Here is a 19,220-nt window from a genome sequence, read left to right as displayed (position 1 = left end):
TTTAAAAGTCATTTTTGGCTTTTAATGACACATTTCCAAATCTCCTCCCAGCTGTTTACTTTTAATCAAACGTTTCCAGCTTCTTTGCTAGCTGTCTACTTTGATGAAACAGCTACTTAGTGTTGGAAATCCCTGCACCTTATTGTTAAAAAGAAAAAAACCAGTTGCTGCTGTGAAAAAAATTAATTAAGGCAAGACTTTTTTTTTTTTTTGCAGTGGTCTCATCAGAAGTGTGTGCATTCCCCTTGGATGTCATTATTTTTCCTAATTACTGAAGAAAAGGCTATTAGAATAGGGTTATTAATTAAGGGGAAAGTGTTCAGATTTCATTAAAAATTGCTAATAGAGACAGGGATTAAGTCTGGCTTTTGTAATGTGTTTCCTTTAGGTATGTGTTTTTGCACACACGCACACATCCCACATAGATAGCAGGGGTTGTTAAGGCAGGCTTATATTTAAACCACTTCCACTTATAATTTAAGGCATCCTGTGGTAGAAGAAAAAGCCAGTAATCAGCTCAGTGGTTTCCCATGATAGCCATCTTTTGAGCTGGCTACATCTTGGGTTTTTAGTTTAGTTGTGGGTGTGTGGGTTGTCATTCCAGTTTACTCTATTGACTTTTCCATTTCGGTGGCATCTGGTGAGAAGGGCATCAGTTTTTACTATTTTTACCCTGTCTCTTATTTTGCATCAGACTAGACCAGGGGTAGGCAACCTTGGCTCTTTTATGACTTGTGGACTTCAACTCCCAGAATTCCTGAGCCAGCATGGCTCAGCTTGGAAACCTCTCCCTTTCCCCTCAGCATGGCTGGCTCAGGAATTCTGAGAGTTGAAGTCCATGAATCATAAAAGAGCCAAGGCTGCCTACCCTTGGGTTAGGTATCACCTTCTCAACTTCTCATCTAGTTTTCTTACATCAGGAACAGTTGTTGGTAGTCCTTTACTTACAACCACGACTGAGCCCAAAATTTCTGTTGCTAAGTAAAACAGTTGTTAAGTGATAATTTTGCCTTGTTTTATGACCTTTCTGCTGTTGTTAAGTGGATCACTGCAGGTAAGGTAGTAACACGGTTGTTAAGTGAATCTGGCTTTCCTGTTGAGTTTGCTTGACCCAAGGTTGCCAAAGGCGGTCACATGACCCAGGGACACTGCACTTGTCATAAATATGAGTTGGTTGCCAAGCATCTGAATCCACGTCACTTTGGGGACGCTGCAATGGTTGTGAGTATGAAAAATGGTCATAAGTCACTTTTTTCAGTGCCGTTGTCATTTCGAACAGTCACTAAACAAACTGTTGTAAGTCAAGGAATACCTGTGTGGTTCTTGGCTGGTGGGGCCATATGCAAAGTTAGGAGAAAGTTGTGTACCCTCCTCCAAAAATAGCTGCTGTTATGGGTGATTATGATTAGTCATAATTTTTAATAATTTTATCATAAAGAAAATTAATTATCTTTTCAACTCCACCTTTACTAGAATTTCTCTACTATTCTACTTTGCTCTCCTCTTTCTCCTCCTCATGATCATAATCATCATGGTCATGATGATTATCATCATGATCACTATTTTTGTAGACAGGGAATTCCTGACAAACTGAGAAACTCTCTTTTTCTGTGTGTATTCTTGTATATATGTAATCTATGATTCCAGGCTACTAGACTGATTAAAGTGAATAACCCCATATAAATTACATATTAGACTTACTTGCTTAGTTTCCATGATGAAAGGGAGAGGATAAATATAATAAGAGATTACATCATTTGGCATGGGTATTCATTATATCGGGACAGGTACTTTAGCAAAAATGTTCTTCTAAAAATACTGCTCTTAACTCTTTAAAACTGCTTTGTTTAATGATGAACAAATAGCTGATACAGTGTTAGTGACTAATGGAACTCTTCGCAGAATTGGTGAACCCAGTGTAGAATTCCAAGTTAGGGTTGTGATAATAAATTAAAAACTATTTAAAAATTGTTTAAAAGGAATGATACGCCATCTCTTGATTGGAAACTCATCTGATTAGGTCAACTGAGAATTGCTTTTTATTTCTTTTATTCTCTAATTCTTCCAGCGTTTTTTGTCACCAGCAAATTTTGAGATTTGATAGCTTGAGTGCTATAATCATGTTTTCTCTCTTAGTGTTCCCAGTACTATTTGGAATGCTGGGATTTTGCTTAATCACGGAACTAAGAAGAGTTGAATACGGAATGCAACTGAAACAATAATTTATGGAAACTGAGCCCATATTTAATCTGATGAATTACAATGGGTGCCTTCTCTGCATTGTGGTGGCACAATCAAAACCTTGATAAGTACAGTGAACAAAATAAATGCATTTCCCCCCCCCCCTTATCCATGCAATCATGTCAAACTTGCAACGTCATGTGACGTCGTGCAACGTATTGGGCTGGTTTTGCCATTGCCGTCAATGGGGTGGGCGCAGCTTCCACATGATGCGTCCGGCCCATGGGCTGGCAGTTTGACACAGGTACCCCACAGAAGGAAATGAGTTTTGTCATCTTTTAGGAATGTTCATGAAGAATAGTTAGTCCATGCAGAATATTCTCCTGATCTCTTATGTTGTTTAGATCAGAGCTTCCATTTTAGAATGCCATTTATAAATCACAAATTCTAAATATTCATGCACAGGTTGTCCTTGTTTTGAGACTTCTCGGGACAGCAATCGTTTGCAATGACAAAATTGATGAAAAGTTAACTTTGTGACCTATGTCTGCATTTATAAGCTTTGTAGCATCTTTCAATTAGATGTTTACCATTGCAGTTAATATTACATGTTGTCCTATGCCTGACTCTTTTTTTTCTTCTCTATCTCTTCCTGGGCTGCTTTTCTGCCCAGTCCAGGTTGTCCCTACTACAAGTTAACAAGCTCAACTTTGTGACCTTAATTAGCCTGCAGCTGCTTCTTGAAATGGACAAAACCTTTAGTTTCACACTAAAGTCTTTTGTTTGTCTCCTAAGAGGTTTGCTAGACAGACAGCTGGAGCACATTCCTTTGCATATGTGTTGTTCATTGTGTGCCTTACTCTCTTGGAATCCCTTTTTCTCAGTGGATAAAAATGCAAACAATAATTCTCTTCTTCCTATTATCCCAGTGTCTGTGTGACCATTCCAAAGGACAGGAGAGGGAATAAAAGGGGCCCTTTTACTCGATTTCCTTGTGAGTGGAGTGCCAGAATCTCTTCTCTGTATGGACTAACCTGGCTGTTTGGGGTTCTGATGCTAAAAAGCAAAGTAAAATTGTAAGCACAGTTGTGGTCACATGATTTTTCACTTAGCAACTGCTTTGTTTAAACACCGGGATTCCAGCTCAGGTTGCAGTCACTAAATGAGGACTACTTGTAACTTCATGGAACAATATATTTAAAGCAAAACAAGGCTAGGGTTGCTCGGATTTCCTTCTGAACAGTTAATATTTATTTTGCTTTTTCATCTTTGTCTAGAACTCTTAGAATTTCACCAGAGTATAAAAAAAAGTCAGCACACCCCAATGAAAAGATAATTGAATAATAATAATAATAATAATTGCTGTATACCCACGACAACATCTCTGAGATAGAAAAATAATATGCACATTGCCCACATCTTTGGGGAAAGCACAAACTGGTTTATTTCTGATGAGTGAAGAAAATGTAGTCCTTCAAACATTATTGAATTATAGTTCCCATTATCCTACAATCACTGCTTCTGTTGTTCAGTTCCACAATCCTGCTTTATTTTTAACTACGTGCCTATTTATTTTTGATAAGCATATTGTGCTGCAGTCATATATCTCTGGACTGAGTGACCTTGCAGTGAAAATTACAATAAAAGCTATTATTTTTGTAAGCATTAATTAAGCATGATTTTTTTGGTTCAGAATTAATGAAATCCTGAACTGAAATTTAAAAGAAATCCACATAGATTTCTCTTCCATCAAAGTGCCAAAATTCACCATTCAGGATATATTTGAGAATGTTGCATTTTGGATGCATTGCATTGTAATCAGAATGTTGCACAAAGCACCAAAAAAAAAAAAAAAAACCCCAAAAAAAACAATCAGACATAGGTTATATGCAATTATATCAAAACTATGGCAGGAAAGTATCCTGTGTAGAAAAACAAACACGTTTTGAAAATATTTTTAAAACAATCAGTATAACAACTGTGGATTTGATGTGTAGAGAATTTTAAAATATTTGCCGAGAAATTATTAAAGGGCAATATTTGAGGATATCTGTCTTGATCTGAACTCCCATTCAGCCTCATATCCTTAATCCTGAGCAGACACAATTATAATTTTAGGGCCTATGGGAAAGTCAGCCTTATATAGCTGTTCTGATTAAAATGTAATTTTATAGCCTTGTTCAAACTTTTTTAAATTGATGTATGAAGAGTCCAGAAAAATCCTGCTTCTTGCCAATATTGCTCACATGATGTTGACTTCCAGCAGTCACTTATGTTTTGAGCCAAATGTTGGCAGGAAACCTTTATGCATGCCACTATATGGATATTAACATCCTCATGTTAGTCTCCTTGTGACTTACCACAACGCTTTCTGTTGCAAAAGCCAGCATAGTTCTGCTGTTCTGCAGATGTGCAATTGCCTTTAGGAACCCAGTATCCTATGACCAAAGGGGTTATCTGGACATTTATATGTCAGGTGCCTAGAATTTGTGACTCTTGAAGAGGACTCTTATTCTGCAGACACCCTGGGAACTATAATTCTGTGAAGTACTAGAGAACGCCTGAGGAAAAAAATGCTTAACATATCTTGGTCAAACTATTTTCCTTTGCGTCTGGAGGGAATGGTACTAATAAATTGATGAGAACCACATATCCTGGTAGTGTAGACAAGTTTAGAATGGCTAGCCAATATTAATTTGGAATGTTGTTACGTTATATTCCAGAGGTTGAGGTGTTTGTGTTCTACAAGGTCTTATGTTTCATATAACATGAGACATGTTTCTCCTCATCAGTTTAATTTGTTCGGTTCTCTGTGATCAGCGTTTTTTCCAAAACCATGACAACATATCCCAATAGGAAAAGATGGGTTGTTTGATATTGATCTATTATATTATTTATAATAATGCCTCGAGATCCTAGTTACACTAACAACTGAAGCCACCCACGGCTTTCAGTGTTCATATGATTAAAGAAGTTATTTGATGTACAATATCAATTGTACCTCAAATTCTTTATTCTTTGGATCACATACCTGAGGCTCTATTTGCATTAGGAATTTTTTAAAAAATGCAACTTAATATATATTAAAAAAGGTGTGTGCATTCAAACTATAATCAAAATAAGATAATTAGTAGCGATTAAGCACCAAAGCTCTGGATTGTTACCTTAGGCTCTTCCTTGTTCTCATTTAAAATACTACTCTGTGGATTTTTTGGTGCTTTCTAAGCTTGGTTGTCGGTCTGCAGATGTTTCATTTACCAATTAAATAACATCATCAGTGAAAGTCAGTGATGTTATCTCGTTGGGTATCATGATGTTACATAGTTGGATATTGAATCATCTACAAGCAAACAACCACAGAGCTCAGAGAGCATTAAGACAGGGGTTCTCAACCTTGGCAACTTTAAGACTTGTGGACTTCAACTCCCAGAATTCCTCAGCCAGCAAAGCTGAAGTTGAAGTCCACAAGTCTTAAAGTTGCCAAGGTTGAGAACCCCTGTATTAAGATCTCCAGAGTTCAACCCTAAGTTACACATATGCTCTTCTATTGAAAATGCTATTCACCAAATTTTGAACCAATAGAAAACTATATAAACTATGATGTTCTCTTTGCTGCAAACTCAACGTCATCTAATTTATTTATTTATTTCATTAATCTATTCAATTTCTATAACAGCTCAACTCAATCAAGTGACTCTAATGGAGTGATGTATTGTTATGTCCACTTGTGATGGTTCTGTTTAGTCTTGTTTTATTTGAATATTTGATTTATGTGTGGCCCTTGGCTGTAATAGATTGATTGATTGATTGATTGATTGATTGACTCTAACGGCAGTATCCTTATTTACCATATGCAGGGCATATGGTAAATAAGTGATGGATTTTTGGTAAACTGATGGATTTTTTTTCTGGCTTTATTTCCTTCTTTTCAAAAATAATCAGGAAAATGGTCACCAATCACTCCTCCTAAAGTAGGCTAGGGCTGAGGAGGTAACAAGTTTTGATGGCTGCCTATACCATTTAACTTAGGTCATTTGATTGAAATTGATGGGTTAGCCTCTGTCAAAATTCAGTCCAGGTTTGGAACAACTTTTTCACATGGGTTGATCCAAAGGCAACCCCAAAAACAAGTATGGGCATTGATGTTGTTGTGCAATACAGTAAGAAACAGAATGTTTCACTGCACATGTCCACTTCCTGAGCCTGTAACCTGTTCATTGGACTTGATTCCTGTTTCAAACTTGGGGCTCCAAGCCAGGGGTCAGATCAAAGACCTGGTTGGTACAGGCAGGGAAGTCAGTTTTTGAGATGTAGATTCTTCTATTGCCAGAACTAAAATGGCCCTGGAAGACAGAGTCCAGGGATTCAAGGGGAGGGGACATGCTAATGAAGCTAACAGAGATTGGGCTGATCCTGGAGTGCCCCCAACAGAATGCCTGGGGCAATGCAACTGTATCCATGACAAAAAAAAAAGTGTGTGAGTATAAGTGAGAGACAAGGGCATGTTAGAGCAGCAAAGGATGACTTAAGGCTGCCTCAAGGCTAGGGATCAGATGACGGCAGTATCATGAAGATAAGACAAAAAAAGAGAGGAGTCATTGTGGTATGTTTTTGGCATAATTACATGTAAGTATATCACATGTATCTTAGCCTTTAAGTGATAAAAAGCAATGTCTATCAGTAGTTTTCATTACTGATGGTTTAAATAGAATTTCTCTCTGATTGCGAGAGTTCTTTTCCTTGTTAAATTCTAGGGGCCAAGAAGAGGGAAAAATTGTGGCTTTAATAGCTTATATGTGAAATTTAAACCTGGCACAGGGTTAAGGGATGGGAATTTTGCCCCACAAAATACTGTTAAAGAGCAACATTCAGAATCTCTCACTATTAGCCATGCTGGGTATGGCTGCAAGGAGCATGAATATCTGAACAGCCAGATATTTCTATCCTCTGGAACCTTTTGTTTGCTATTGTAGAATTCTATCTGGGTTTGTAGGAAACAGCCACCCACTGGACATGATAGCAGTGTTCCAATATCTCTGGGGCTGCCACAAAGAAGAGGGAGTCAAGCTATTTTCCAAAGCACCTGAAGGGCAGGACAAGGAGCAACAGGTGGAAACTAACCAAAGAGAGAAGCAACCTAGAACTAAGGAGAAACTTCCTGACAGTTAGAACAATTAACCAGTGGAACAACCTGCCTCCAGAAGCGGTGAATGCGCCAACATTGGAAGTTTTTAAGAAGAAACTGGACAGCCATTTGTCTGAAATGGTATAGGGTTTCCTGCCTGAGCAGGGGGTTGGACTAGATGACCTCCAAGGTCCCTTCCAACTTTTTTATTATTATTATTATTATTATTATTATTATTATGCGAAGGTAAGAGGGATGGCTTCATTTTCTTAATGGTCATTCCTGCTCATAAGTGCGGTCTTGGTTAATTCAAAATGATATTATGATTTTGGGTTTTACCGATTAGACTGATTTTCCAATACAGAAACGGCTAGCGCGTACTACTATAGAAATGTAAAAAGTTGAGATTTGATTTTAATGTCTGATTTTACTGCAACAGAGAGAGTCGGAAATCAATGCCTTTTGTTTCTTCCCCTCCCCTTCTTCACATCTTTTTTTTTGGTTTTCCCTTTCTTTACTATTGCCCCCTATTATTTGCTTTTGTATTTTCACATTTTATGTTATAAATGAATAAAACTAATATAAAAAATAAATAAAGAAGACGTAGGGAATTTGGGGGAACTGTACTTAGTGCCTATGAGTAGCATCACATTGGGAAGGCTCTTGTGGATTTAAATGGAAACTGTGGTGATTATAAAACAACAGTCCTGGGAAATGTTCCTTGTTTTATTGGAATTTAGCTTAAAAACCCAAAAATATTTAGTTATTGTGAAGAGGTCATAGGCAAAACCATCTGGAGTTGAAGTTTTTTCCTACAACATAGGGCACTCTAAAAGATAAATGCACTTAAAGGTAGGGGCTGACTACCAACAATGGCTGGTTTAGAAGTGAGTACTAGATAGAAGACTGTAGACAAGCTAGGAAAATAATATAATAAGCCAGAGCAACAGTAAGTGCATTTGGGTATATACATCTGATACCTCCCAAAATGTGTCTGAAAATGTGTCAGCGGAAAGTTTAGCAGTATCAGATGTCACTGGCAACTATGTCACTGGCAACTATGCTCTGCTGAATCTTCTCAATTGCCAAGGTCATTCCTACATACCATTAAGTCATCAAGCAGGCAGTAAAGAGGAATGGCAATAGAATTAGGTGCAATAAAAGTCAGAGAACTGTCAGGCTGAAGTGGTTCAGCTTCTTCCTGCAGGAATAAGGAGGACACAAAAAGAGACTGCCTTGGAGAAATATAACTTTGGCAATTATACTGGAGATAGAGTTAGCATTTCTGCAGGTAGAAAAACAAACAAATAATATTAATAAAATGATAAAACCTTGGGAAAGAATTGATAGGCGGATATCAATGCCAAATCCTGTCTAAATATCTGGCTAACTGTACTACTACTACTACTACTACTACTACTACTACTACTACCACCACCAATAATAATATAACATAATATAACATTACACATCAAGATCTATCCCAGGTCCTTGGGAAGGACTCAATAGGTAGACAAAAATGCCAAATCCAATCTGAACATCTGACTGCCTATGCAAAGATTAATAATAATAATAATAATAATAATAATAATAATAATAATAATAATAATAATAATACCAATAGTAATAGGCACCTTGGATGCTGTCCCGAAACAACTGGAGCACAACTTGAACACCACTGACAGTAACAAATTCACCATCAGTCAATTGCAAAAGGCAGCTTTCCTTGGAATAGTTTACATCCTGCAATGATACCTCTAACACAGGGGTCTCCAACACCCTGTCCGTGGACCAGTACGGGGCTGCGGCATGCCAACAACCGGACCACACAAACAAGGAAAGCCGCATCCACAGGATGCAGTCAGCACACAAAACCACGCTCCCTCCGGTCCGTGAAAAACCTCTCTCCACAGAACCGGTCCCTACTGCCCAAAAGGTAGGGGACTTCTACTCTAACATCATCAAATATCAACATTTGGCTATCCCAGATCCTTGGGAACAACTCGATAGGTAGATTAAAAATGCCAAATTCAGTTTGAATATCTGACCGACTGTGTGACGAGCCTTAAAAGTTGAAGAATTAAAAAGGACATTGGAAGAATATCTGAAGGACGGTAAAGAAGATTCACTGAAGTTAGTACACTATGAAGGCTTATTGAATACCATAGAGACCAAACTGGTCTACAAAAAAGACCAAATGAATAGAGAAATGGCAAGGCAAAGTATTACTTTTTTTTTAAAACCCTAATAGGCAAAGCAGATAACATCAATGGTTAAGAGCAGGGGTGTCAAACTCAATTTCATTGAGGGCCGCATCAGCATTGCAGTTGCCCTTGGGGGGGCTGGGTGGGTGTGGCCTACTGGGTGGGCATGGAGTGGATGTGGCCTACTGGGTGGGTGTGGCCAGCTCTACATTGTTCATGTCAAGGGTGCCTGTGGGGGCCTGGGCAGGAGTGGGACAGATCTGAGGGTCTCTGGCAGAAGGGGGTGGGACCAGGGCAAGTGCCAAGGCATGGTCCACTGGAGGAGCCTCACTGTTCCTCTCAGGCCATGGGGGGGGGGGCTGGATGGTGGTGCGGGCTGCCTGGAGCCCTGGGCAGCAGAGGTCAAATGCCCATCCTGGCCCTTGAGCACCCGTAGCACCAAGCCCAGCCCCACTTCCCCAAGGAGGTGCCCAGCTGCACTTATCTCCCCCTCAAGGCTGCCGCTGCTGTGCTTGATCTCCTTAGCCAAGTGATTCATGATGGGTACCAGAGCAAAGTCAGAGGGAGACTGAATGCGTTTCAACATAGATGGCCACCACAAAATTGTACATTGGTTCTCGGCCAGCCAGGGCCAAGGCAGCGGGGGCCATTCCCTCACTGTTTCCAGGATGGCTTCATGGGCCACATGAAACCACTTTGCGGGCCGCATCCAGCCCCCGGGCCTTGTGTTTGACATGTCTGGCTAAGAGCAAGAAAATTGCACAAGACCAAGCCTTAAGAACAAATGCATACAAAGACACATTTGAGAAGACAGCAACAGACAGCAAATGTTGGCTCTGCAAAGAAGCTGAAGAAACAGTGGACTACCTATTTTACTACTGCAAGACAATCACACAGACTGACTACAAACAATGACTTGACAAAATATCAACTAATGGTGCATTGGAATATCTGCAAGAAATACCGTTTGCCTGCAAGCAAGAACTGGTGGGAACCAGCCATAAAAATAATCTCATGAGAACAACGTTCTTACAAATGTTTTCTGGTATTTGGGTCGAACGGTGAACGTGGCTCCCCCTTCTCAAAGAGCCAGGTTTGGCCCAATGCCTCTTTCCTAATTGTCACAATCAAAGTGCATGTATGCAGATTACAGAAATTACTGGCCTGGGATGAGCAACATACAGATTAAACAGATTTACTTGCAAAACAATTTTCATATAAAAAATGTAGTTCTGTTTTATGATATCAAAACTTGCACAACTAACCCAGTTGAATTCTGGGCTAGCAACGTTTTGAAACAGTAGATGAATCCTGAAACAAAATGACTCTAGGTCTGTCCACAAGAAATCTTGTCAGGATGCATAGCTCACATCTGATTGCAGGGAAGATCCTGTTTTTATGGATAAGACTTGTTTTCATGCATTTTTACTTGCAAACTTCCAACCTACCATGCTTGCTATAACATTTTCAAGGTAACATAATAGGACCTGCATTCCCATCCCAAAAGTGGAGGAACAACCAATTCTCTGTTGAGCTGTAACATATATCATTTGGACAGCTGGCACGACACAATTTGTGATGAATTAATTAAAAAAGCTGGCAGGTCTGTTGGAAACTCATTTATACAGGAAGGCCCAAATGTCCATATTAGGAATTCTATGCCAGAGGTACAAAGCAAGTAAAAGTAGATCAAGCAAGTCCCTAATAACTTTTGGTTGATTGACAGCAGTTCTCCAAGACAGGCTTAAACTGTTTGCTGCCCATGATAATTAATACTTGCATGAAACGATTCTGGCTTAAGAAATATCTGTCCCACATTTCAAGCACTGACATTGATGCTGAGGAGGCATCCTGACCGAGATCATTTCCATAGTCCTGATTTAAAAACAAAATAAAACATCTCTACAAGTAGCATAGAATAGAACTGAACAAAATTCCAGCAAATACAATTTCATGGATGGATTGGTTAACAAACAAACAGTTTTATATTTCATCAGTCCAGCAACCCAGGACAAAAAGTAGAATTGGAGCAAAGGCATGGCCTACAGCAGTGATGTCGAACTTTTTAGAGACTGAGTGCCCAAAAACTGGCCCGCCCCCATTCCACCCCCTGCCCTGCCCCTGCCCCACCCCTACTCTGCCTGCCCACAGGGCCACTCACTGCTTCCAGGGCCCGCCACAGATCACCCAGGCAGCCCAGCAGCGCCATGGCAGCCACACCCTCTGCCCGCACCCTGCAGCATCAACTGTGCATGATGGGGCATGAGGGCAGAGTCTTGTCTACACTGCCTGGCTGCCATGTCCTTGGCTGTGCTGCTGTGCGTGGGCCATGCTCAGGGGCGACTCTCCTCCAGGGGGACTGCTGGTGAGGAGGGGGTCATGGGGGGAGGCAAGGCAATGGCATGTGTGCCCACAGAGAGGGCTCCGAGTGCCGCCTCTGGCACCCGTGCCATAGGTTCACCACCACTGGCCTAGAGCAACATGAAACATAGTAGACAGACTCTTTGTGAGGGGACTGAGGCAGGCTGAGGATGAAGAAATTTGTTTGTATCTTCCAGTATCTATAAATGGGTCATCCTGTGCCAAGGCAAACAGAATGTATAGATGAGCCTATTGAGGAGATTTACTGAATTATACAAGGTTTTCAGTGACTTCTAATATTGCGAGAATTTAAAAGGCATGTTTTCCATTTATTAGCACGAATCACATCAATGTCTGATAATCAAATATTATAAATATTATATAATCCACTCCTTGGTTAGTAACCTTTCACAAATGTGACAGCAATGAAGGGTAAATTTGGCTTAAAAATGATTAAAAATTAAGTTCATTTTCTGACTAATGTATGCATTTAGGACCAAATATTGTGCCGGCCTGACAACCAAAATCTTCAATGTGAAACTACGGCTGCCCTTGAAAAGTATCCAGAAGCTTCATCTGATGTAGAATTCAGGGTGTGGGTAGTTGTGTGTGCTACTAGAACAGCACATGCTACAATTCTACTTCACAAGTTTCATTGGTTGCCAGTTTGCTTCTGGATCCAATTCAAGTTGTTGGTTTTAACTTTTAAGCCTGCCATGGCCTGGGAGCAGGCTGTCTGAAGGACTGGTCCAACCCATCAAGAAAAGAGATGAGGCAAGAATTGCAAATCAAGAAGGTGCTAAAATGGAAGAAGAATAAGAAATTGGTGTCTCCTCTTGTTACTCAACATATCTAGTGTAGAGGATAGGCTTCCTCCCTTTGTGGAAGCTTTCCACACGAACGAGGACCCAGAAAAATCAAGAACCTTAATCTATCATATATAGAGAGGAGGTCTGTATATGTGTTCAAGATATGTGTTGAAGAGAACGATGCTAGCACATTGACTTGTAATATGCCCACCTAGGCATACAAGTCAAATAAATAAACAGGATAAGCAGACCTAAATTTACTTATCTGGGAATAAAAACCTTAGATATGTGTATGGGATTTACTGCAGAGTAAACCTGACATGTCCCAAATAAGCTGCAACACTCCAGATGACCAGCAGGTGGCAGGAAATTAAAGATGCAATAGACTTTATGTGCCTAGACCAGTGATGGTGAACCTCTGTCAAAGATGATATGGCACACTCATATTCACCAACACCCAACAACTATTCTCGAAAGCATGCCCTATTCATATGTGATTTTTGGAGACTGTGAAGGCCGTGCTAAAATGGGGCGTGTTTTTGTGTGGCCTCTGGGGCTTCTAGATATGTTACATGAGAATGGGGTGTGCCTTTGCCCAGTTTTCTGAGGCTGCAGAAGCTGCGGAAGATCATTCTTCAAAGTTGCTTCAAGAGTGAAGGCCTAGTATGATTTGGATATGACCACTGCAAGGGCCTCTCAATAGAAAAAGAGGACCGCCTGAAGTAAGCGGTACATGGCGGATCCCAGAGAGGGATGGGCCATGAGGGTAATTGCACCATTCCCCATGGCTAGCACACTTTGGGGAATGGCACCAGATGGCGGGGTAATGCTAGGGTTGAAGTTGAGGCCTGGGCCTATATTTCAGGCCTATCTTTGCACTGCCACTGAGTGCTACTATTCAGGGTAACTTAGACCAGGGATGGGCAACTATGGCAACTTTACAACCTGTGGACTTCAACTCTCGGCATGGCTGACTCAGGAATTCTGGGAGTTGAAGTTCACAGGTTGACATAATTGCCCACCCCTGATCCAGATAATGGAGAGATAGAGAATTGTTTCCTCATGTTTTTAAGAATCTGCCTCTGATTGGGGCTTTTATTTATCTTCAAATGCATACAATACATCCACATACAGGTTTCTCACTATGAATAGAAAGCTGAACTGATATTGCAATGGCAGAGTTTGCTGGATCAAACCTCTCCTGTAGATTATCTTATTTCAGACAATTGCATATATTTCACATGGCTGTAGTCCATGTTTACAGAGAGACATTATCACAATTTATTTGATCAATGTAACTATTTACCTGAATGTGTGCTAAGCTTGACTTATACTGAATGTTTTCTATATAGAAAACCCTGAGTTATGTAAGCTTTCTGTGTGTATCTGACCATGTTGAAATGTACTTTAGATTGTGATCTCTGACTCATTCAAATATCACCAAAAGGTGAGACAGTCAGAAAACTTTCCGGTGATTCTGCCTTTCTGAATGCTGCTTTACAACTGCTTGGAAGGAGAATGGGGTTTTTTGCCCACACACCCACACCCACACCCACCCACACCCACACCCACACCCACACACCGAGAGAGAGAGAGAGAGAGAGAGAGAGAGAGAGAGAGAGAGAGAGAGAGAGAGAGAGAGAGAGAGAGAGAGCTCTGTGGTATTTTAATTTGATTTACAACATGATCTTGTGAACTGAGCAGGTTTTTTTTTTTTTTTTTAGCTAAAAGCTATTCAGTCAAGTCAAATGCTTGGCATTTCAATGTTGCAATGTGCAAATAATATTGGCAAATCCAGAACTAGCTATCTAGCAGCCTTCTCACCTCAAGTTAATAGGCAAATTCTTAACCTTGGAGACTGACAATAATAGACTCATGACTTTTTCCACATATCTGTGTTGCATAACGATTGTTGTAATATTCTGTTTCCTTGACTCCATTCCTGACTTCATCAGCTCACGCCCTAATGGAACAGTTTCTACTGAAGGGAGGCTTTTGTGTGGTTGGCAGTCCCGTGGGCCGCAGACATCTTTGTAGACTTGAAGAAAATAAACAGCTCATGATGAGTGCAACTCTTAAAATCAAGACATTGGCAATGCCCTGTGATTGTTGTAATCTGTCCACTGGTTTGCATTTAAGTGGATGAAACAGAGATATTTTATTCTGGAAAAGCATTATGCAGTGCTTTGGTTTCCATGAGATTATTTTTATCTGGAGGAAACTCTTAAGAGTTTTTTCCTTGATGTAACTTGTAAAACTTGGGCACTTCTGACTTCAAATGCTATGAGTCATGAAAGCAGCAGATCAGCATTTTTCTACAGACCTTTGAAGTCACTACTGCATTTATTAAACTTGACCGTCCATTTCTGCTTTGGGGGGAATGTATAGTTGTACTATGTACTATATGTACTATAAATTATGCACAGCTCTATTTACGATGTCAGACCCTATGACTCTAAATTCAACTTGTCAAATGGAGGACTGCCCTTAAAATATTGGCCTTATTATGAAAAACAACCTATAAGAAAGGAAATAGAACAAGTACCTGCGGTCCATTCTCTTCAGTTTTCATTTGACAAGCTAGGTGTAAAGTGAGAGTGGGGAGCTATATTTGTCTTAATACAATTATAGGCTCCACAAAAAGCCTATACTTCACACCGTCCCATGAGCAGAGAGTTCATTCGAATGCAAATACCAGTAGTCCTTGCTTAATAACCACAACTCCAACTCCACAGCTCCAACACTAAATGACATGGCCATTAAGCGAGACATCACATGATCACAATGGGCTTATGGGTCCATTTCTTCTGGATTTGTTAACCCAATCACCAAGATCTATTAGGCGAGACTTCCTGTGACTTGTGACTTGTGATTTTTACTGCTGGCTTCTCCATTGACTCTGCTTGTTGGAATTCTGCTGTGAAGGATGCAAGTGGCGATCATGTAACCTTCAGGATGCTGTGACAGTCATAAAGGTGAGGATCAATTACAAAGTTACTTGTTTAGTACCATCATAACTTCAAATGGTTACTAAACAGGGAAGTTGTTAATTGAGCTCTACCTGCAGTGGTGGGATTCAGCTGGTTCGCACCAGATTGGCAGAACCGGTAGCTAATTTTTTGTTGCCCGGGCCCAGAATGGACTTACGGAAGTGGCATCCACACAGAGAACCGATTGTTCACATATTTGAATTCCACCACTGTCTACCTGTATACATTCATTTCAAGGATAAATGTGTCCTAATCAAGGAATTAGTCCATACAGTATATATGAATATGCCTAATCAAGAAACCACCAATGCTGATTGGGCAAGCCACAAATATATAAACACAGACCAAACTCCATTCCCTTCTAGCACTAATGATATTACTAGTTTGCTAATGAAACATCTCAAGAAAACAACGAAACTTAGTGAGTACCAAGGACCGCACATATTCATTTCAGAATTTAGTCAGGAACTGAAAGACCAGGAACAATGACTTCCCTTCACATATTCTTTTCTGGTAACACTTGAAGTTTATGTCGTATTTTAATCCAGTTCCCTCCCTCTTAGGGTATCTTGCATGGTTATTCTGATAGTGAAAAACCATCTCTTTGTTGTAAGACTAACAAATACATAATACTGAGATTTCCATTTTGAGGGTGAAAATACATGTGAAATTGAATGGTGTATATATGCTTTTCTCCAGCCTTTATGGTAGATTTCAATTACCAATTCCCTAGATTATTCATTTTTTAATTATGTTTATATTCTGTCTTTTATCTTAGAGCTCTAATCATAATTCTAACTACAGCAACTCTGTGAAGTAGTTCAGGATGAAAAAGAATGACTCAAGTCACCCATCAGGTGCTATGATCAAATGGGGACTCTGGGATCTCTCTCCAACAGCTTAATCATTACACTATACTGGCTTTCAACTTTAATAGCAAACTGAATTGATTAACATTTTTTTAAACAACTAAGAAGACAAATGGTTTATTAAACTCATCCCAACAAAGAGGCGAACTTTCTGCTTAGTCCCTCCAGATGTTACAGCCCTTCCCCAAGTCTTAAAAGCTAAAAATATTTTAAAGGTGGACTTCTGGTTGCACAAATATTATCTGTCTGTTTTAAAATTTCCTTAAGAGAGCTTCCCTTTTTCTAGGCTAAATCCATATTACAGTTTTTGCTTTAGAATAATTCAACTCTTCCTCTTACGTCTTAAGGAAGAAGGACCATGATTCTTTGGGGGTGGGGGGTGGGAAATATATCCAGAGGAGCGATCTCTCAAAGCTTTTATTTTAGAATAAGCCTTTCCAGCCTTTCCTAAGGCGTCATCTTCTCAAACGTTTGGATTATAGCAATCGTGATTCACAGCCGTCATGATTAACATGTTACAAATTGAAACATCTAGAGAAGACCAGATAAGCAAGCCTTTCATCTTACGGAAATGTTACAAACAACAAAGCAAGACATTAAGAGTTCTTAGCAAGTAAAACTGGGGGGATGGTGTTTGGAAAATTGCTTATCTTTTTACAAGAATAATAAAAAAACATGGCATCTTACCTTTGGGCCTTCAGAGTGCAGGCACCCATCCCAGTAGCAGTCTTGTTGTGCCACATCACAAAGGAGCCAGTCAGAGCATATGGATAAAAATTCCAAGTTAAAAGAGTTTGGGGCTTTATTGATGTAAAAAAGGTGGCACGTTGAAGCCTGGCATCTAGTATTGATTTCAACATGACAAGCGCACAAGCATTTCCTTACATTAAACCGATCAGGTAAATGTTTAACCTCAGTAAATGCAGGGGTTTGACTGCAATTATGAAATGATTGGAATGTGTGCCTGGCAACATCTTTGTTCAGAGTAAACACCAGTGAACAGGAAGGCAAAAAGAATGGCCACTATTGATGATTCTTTTATTTTGTCAGAAAAAAAATTGACTCATGGGTTTTCAATTTCATTACCCCATTCTAATCACTTTTGGCAGAGAAACAAATTTCTATAGACAGGCCAATTGGAAGGCAACTAAAAAGATAGAACAGAATGCTCCCTTCCAAAATATTTTTTTAAATAATGATCTTCCCCTCTCATCATTCATTTAATCCATACCTTAATTGATAGAGCTAACATTACATTTGTGCTTTTCCAAAAATCACTGAATTTTCATGACAAGTAAAACATGTGGCTCTAAGTGAGAAGAAGTCTCCCCCTTGTGGAAGCTTCTCTGTATTGCAACAGAAGCTATTCTGTTCTGCTATTAAATCAAAGAATCAAAGACCAGATGGATTTCAGAAAGGCATCTTCAATACTTTAATGCTCATTTGGCTATAAATGCATTGCCTGAACCAGTTCATGTTCTATACATGTATCAAGCAGGAATGGGATTCTTTATCCATTTCAGTTTTACTCAGTTTCACATTTTCACAACTTTAAGTTTGGGTTGGGACCAATATTGTATTTATGTGATGGGTTCTATTGTTAGATTGCTTTTACTGTTAGAAAATGGAATCTGCTTTCTGCAACTTAAATCCAATATATCAAGTTCTGAATTCTGGAATGAAAGAGAGAGTAAGTCTTGATTTTCTTCTGCGGAATATCCTTTCAGTATTATCATGTCCTCACTCAATCATTTTTTTCCTAGGGCTCAGCATATCCAGTTCTTTAACCAGGGTTTAATTACCAGTCCCTCATTAATCTTAGTTGCTGGTCTCTGAACCTGTTTAAATTTCTCTGAATCTTTCTTAACAAATGGTGTCTGAAACTAGACAATGCATATAAGGTATGCAATGCAGAATAGATTGAAACAATACAATTCTGTGATTTGGAAATTACGCTTTTTTTAATGCAGCCTAAAAGTGCACGTGCCTTTTTTGCAGCCTAACATACTGCTGGCGCATACTCAATTTGCAATAAGGTGTTCTTCCAGTCAGAGCCAGTTTGGTGTTGTCCTTGGAGCCTTATATAATTGTTCCTAGAGGTAGGCTACCAGACTGAGGAGATTCCTGTATTATAGGCAGAACATAATAAAGTAGTTAACTCAAACTCTGCAAATGTGGGCCTGGTTGTTTGCACCTGATCAGTGTAGCGCTTAAGTCCTCAGGATAGAAACCTGGAGAATATAAGTGCTAGTCAAAGGCAGCTGGGTACTCTCTCTCTGCTCTAGTAGGCAGGCCAGGGCAAACCACTTCCAAAATCTGCAGGGATTTGTCCAGATACTCCAGGAGTCAAGAGTGACTTGAAGGGGCATTCCCACCTCCTAAATATTCCAATATATTTTCATAAGCACTGTTACCAAACCTGGTAATCTTATCCTATGTATTTTGCCTTCTAAATACCTTATACCAGAATGTTTGAACTCTATTTGAAATTAGTTTGTTATTCTAGGAAAATGAGTGCTGTGGCTTATTCACTACTCAGTTTCTGTTTCCTTTCTAAAGACTTCTGTGAGCACAACCATTTCAAGCAAGAATGTTTTTATTGATTGACTTGCTAGACTGATATTTCTTCAATAGCCCAAGATCGCTTTCATGGTGATCTTCCTTCATTTTATCCCCACTAC

The 19,220-nt window shown here is 39.6% G+C and overlaps 1 protein-coding gene across 4 annotated transcripts in view; it reads right to left on the bottom strand.

The window, feature by feature from the left end:
* The window catches only part of PALMD (palmdelphin), a 67,444-nt gene extending 50,050 nt beyond the window's left edge, over positions 1–17,394 (bottom strand). For 3 of the 4 annotated variants that reach the window (XM_039352263.1, XM_039352265.1, XM_039352264.1), the window contains exon 1: positions 17,227–17,394. In XM_039352263.1, coding sequence (XP_039208197.1) covers positions 17,227–17,282 — 56 coding nt within the window. In that variant the 5' untranslated portion in view covers positions 17,283–17,394. The remainder of the gene's footprint in view (positions 1–17,226) is intronic. The other variant, XM_039352267.1, reaches the window with a different exon arrangement.
* Positions 17,395–19,220: the final 1,826 nt, after the last annotated feature.

Source organism: Crotalus tigris, unplaced genomic scaffold, assembly GCF_016545835.1.
Source record: "Crotalus tigris isolate CLP2741 ecotype Arizona unplaced genomic scaffold, ASM1654583v1 scf7180000018419.1029430, whole genome shotgun sequence".
Classification (NCBI taxonomy): Eukaryota; Metazoa; Chordata; class Lepidosauria; order Squamata; family Viperidae; genus Crotalus; species Crotalus tigris.
This window is presented reverse-complemented; position numbering and strand designations above follow the sequence as displayed.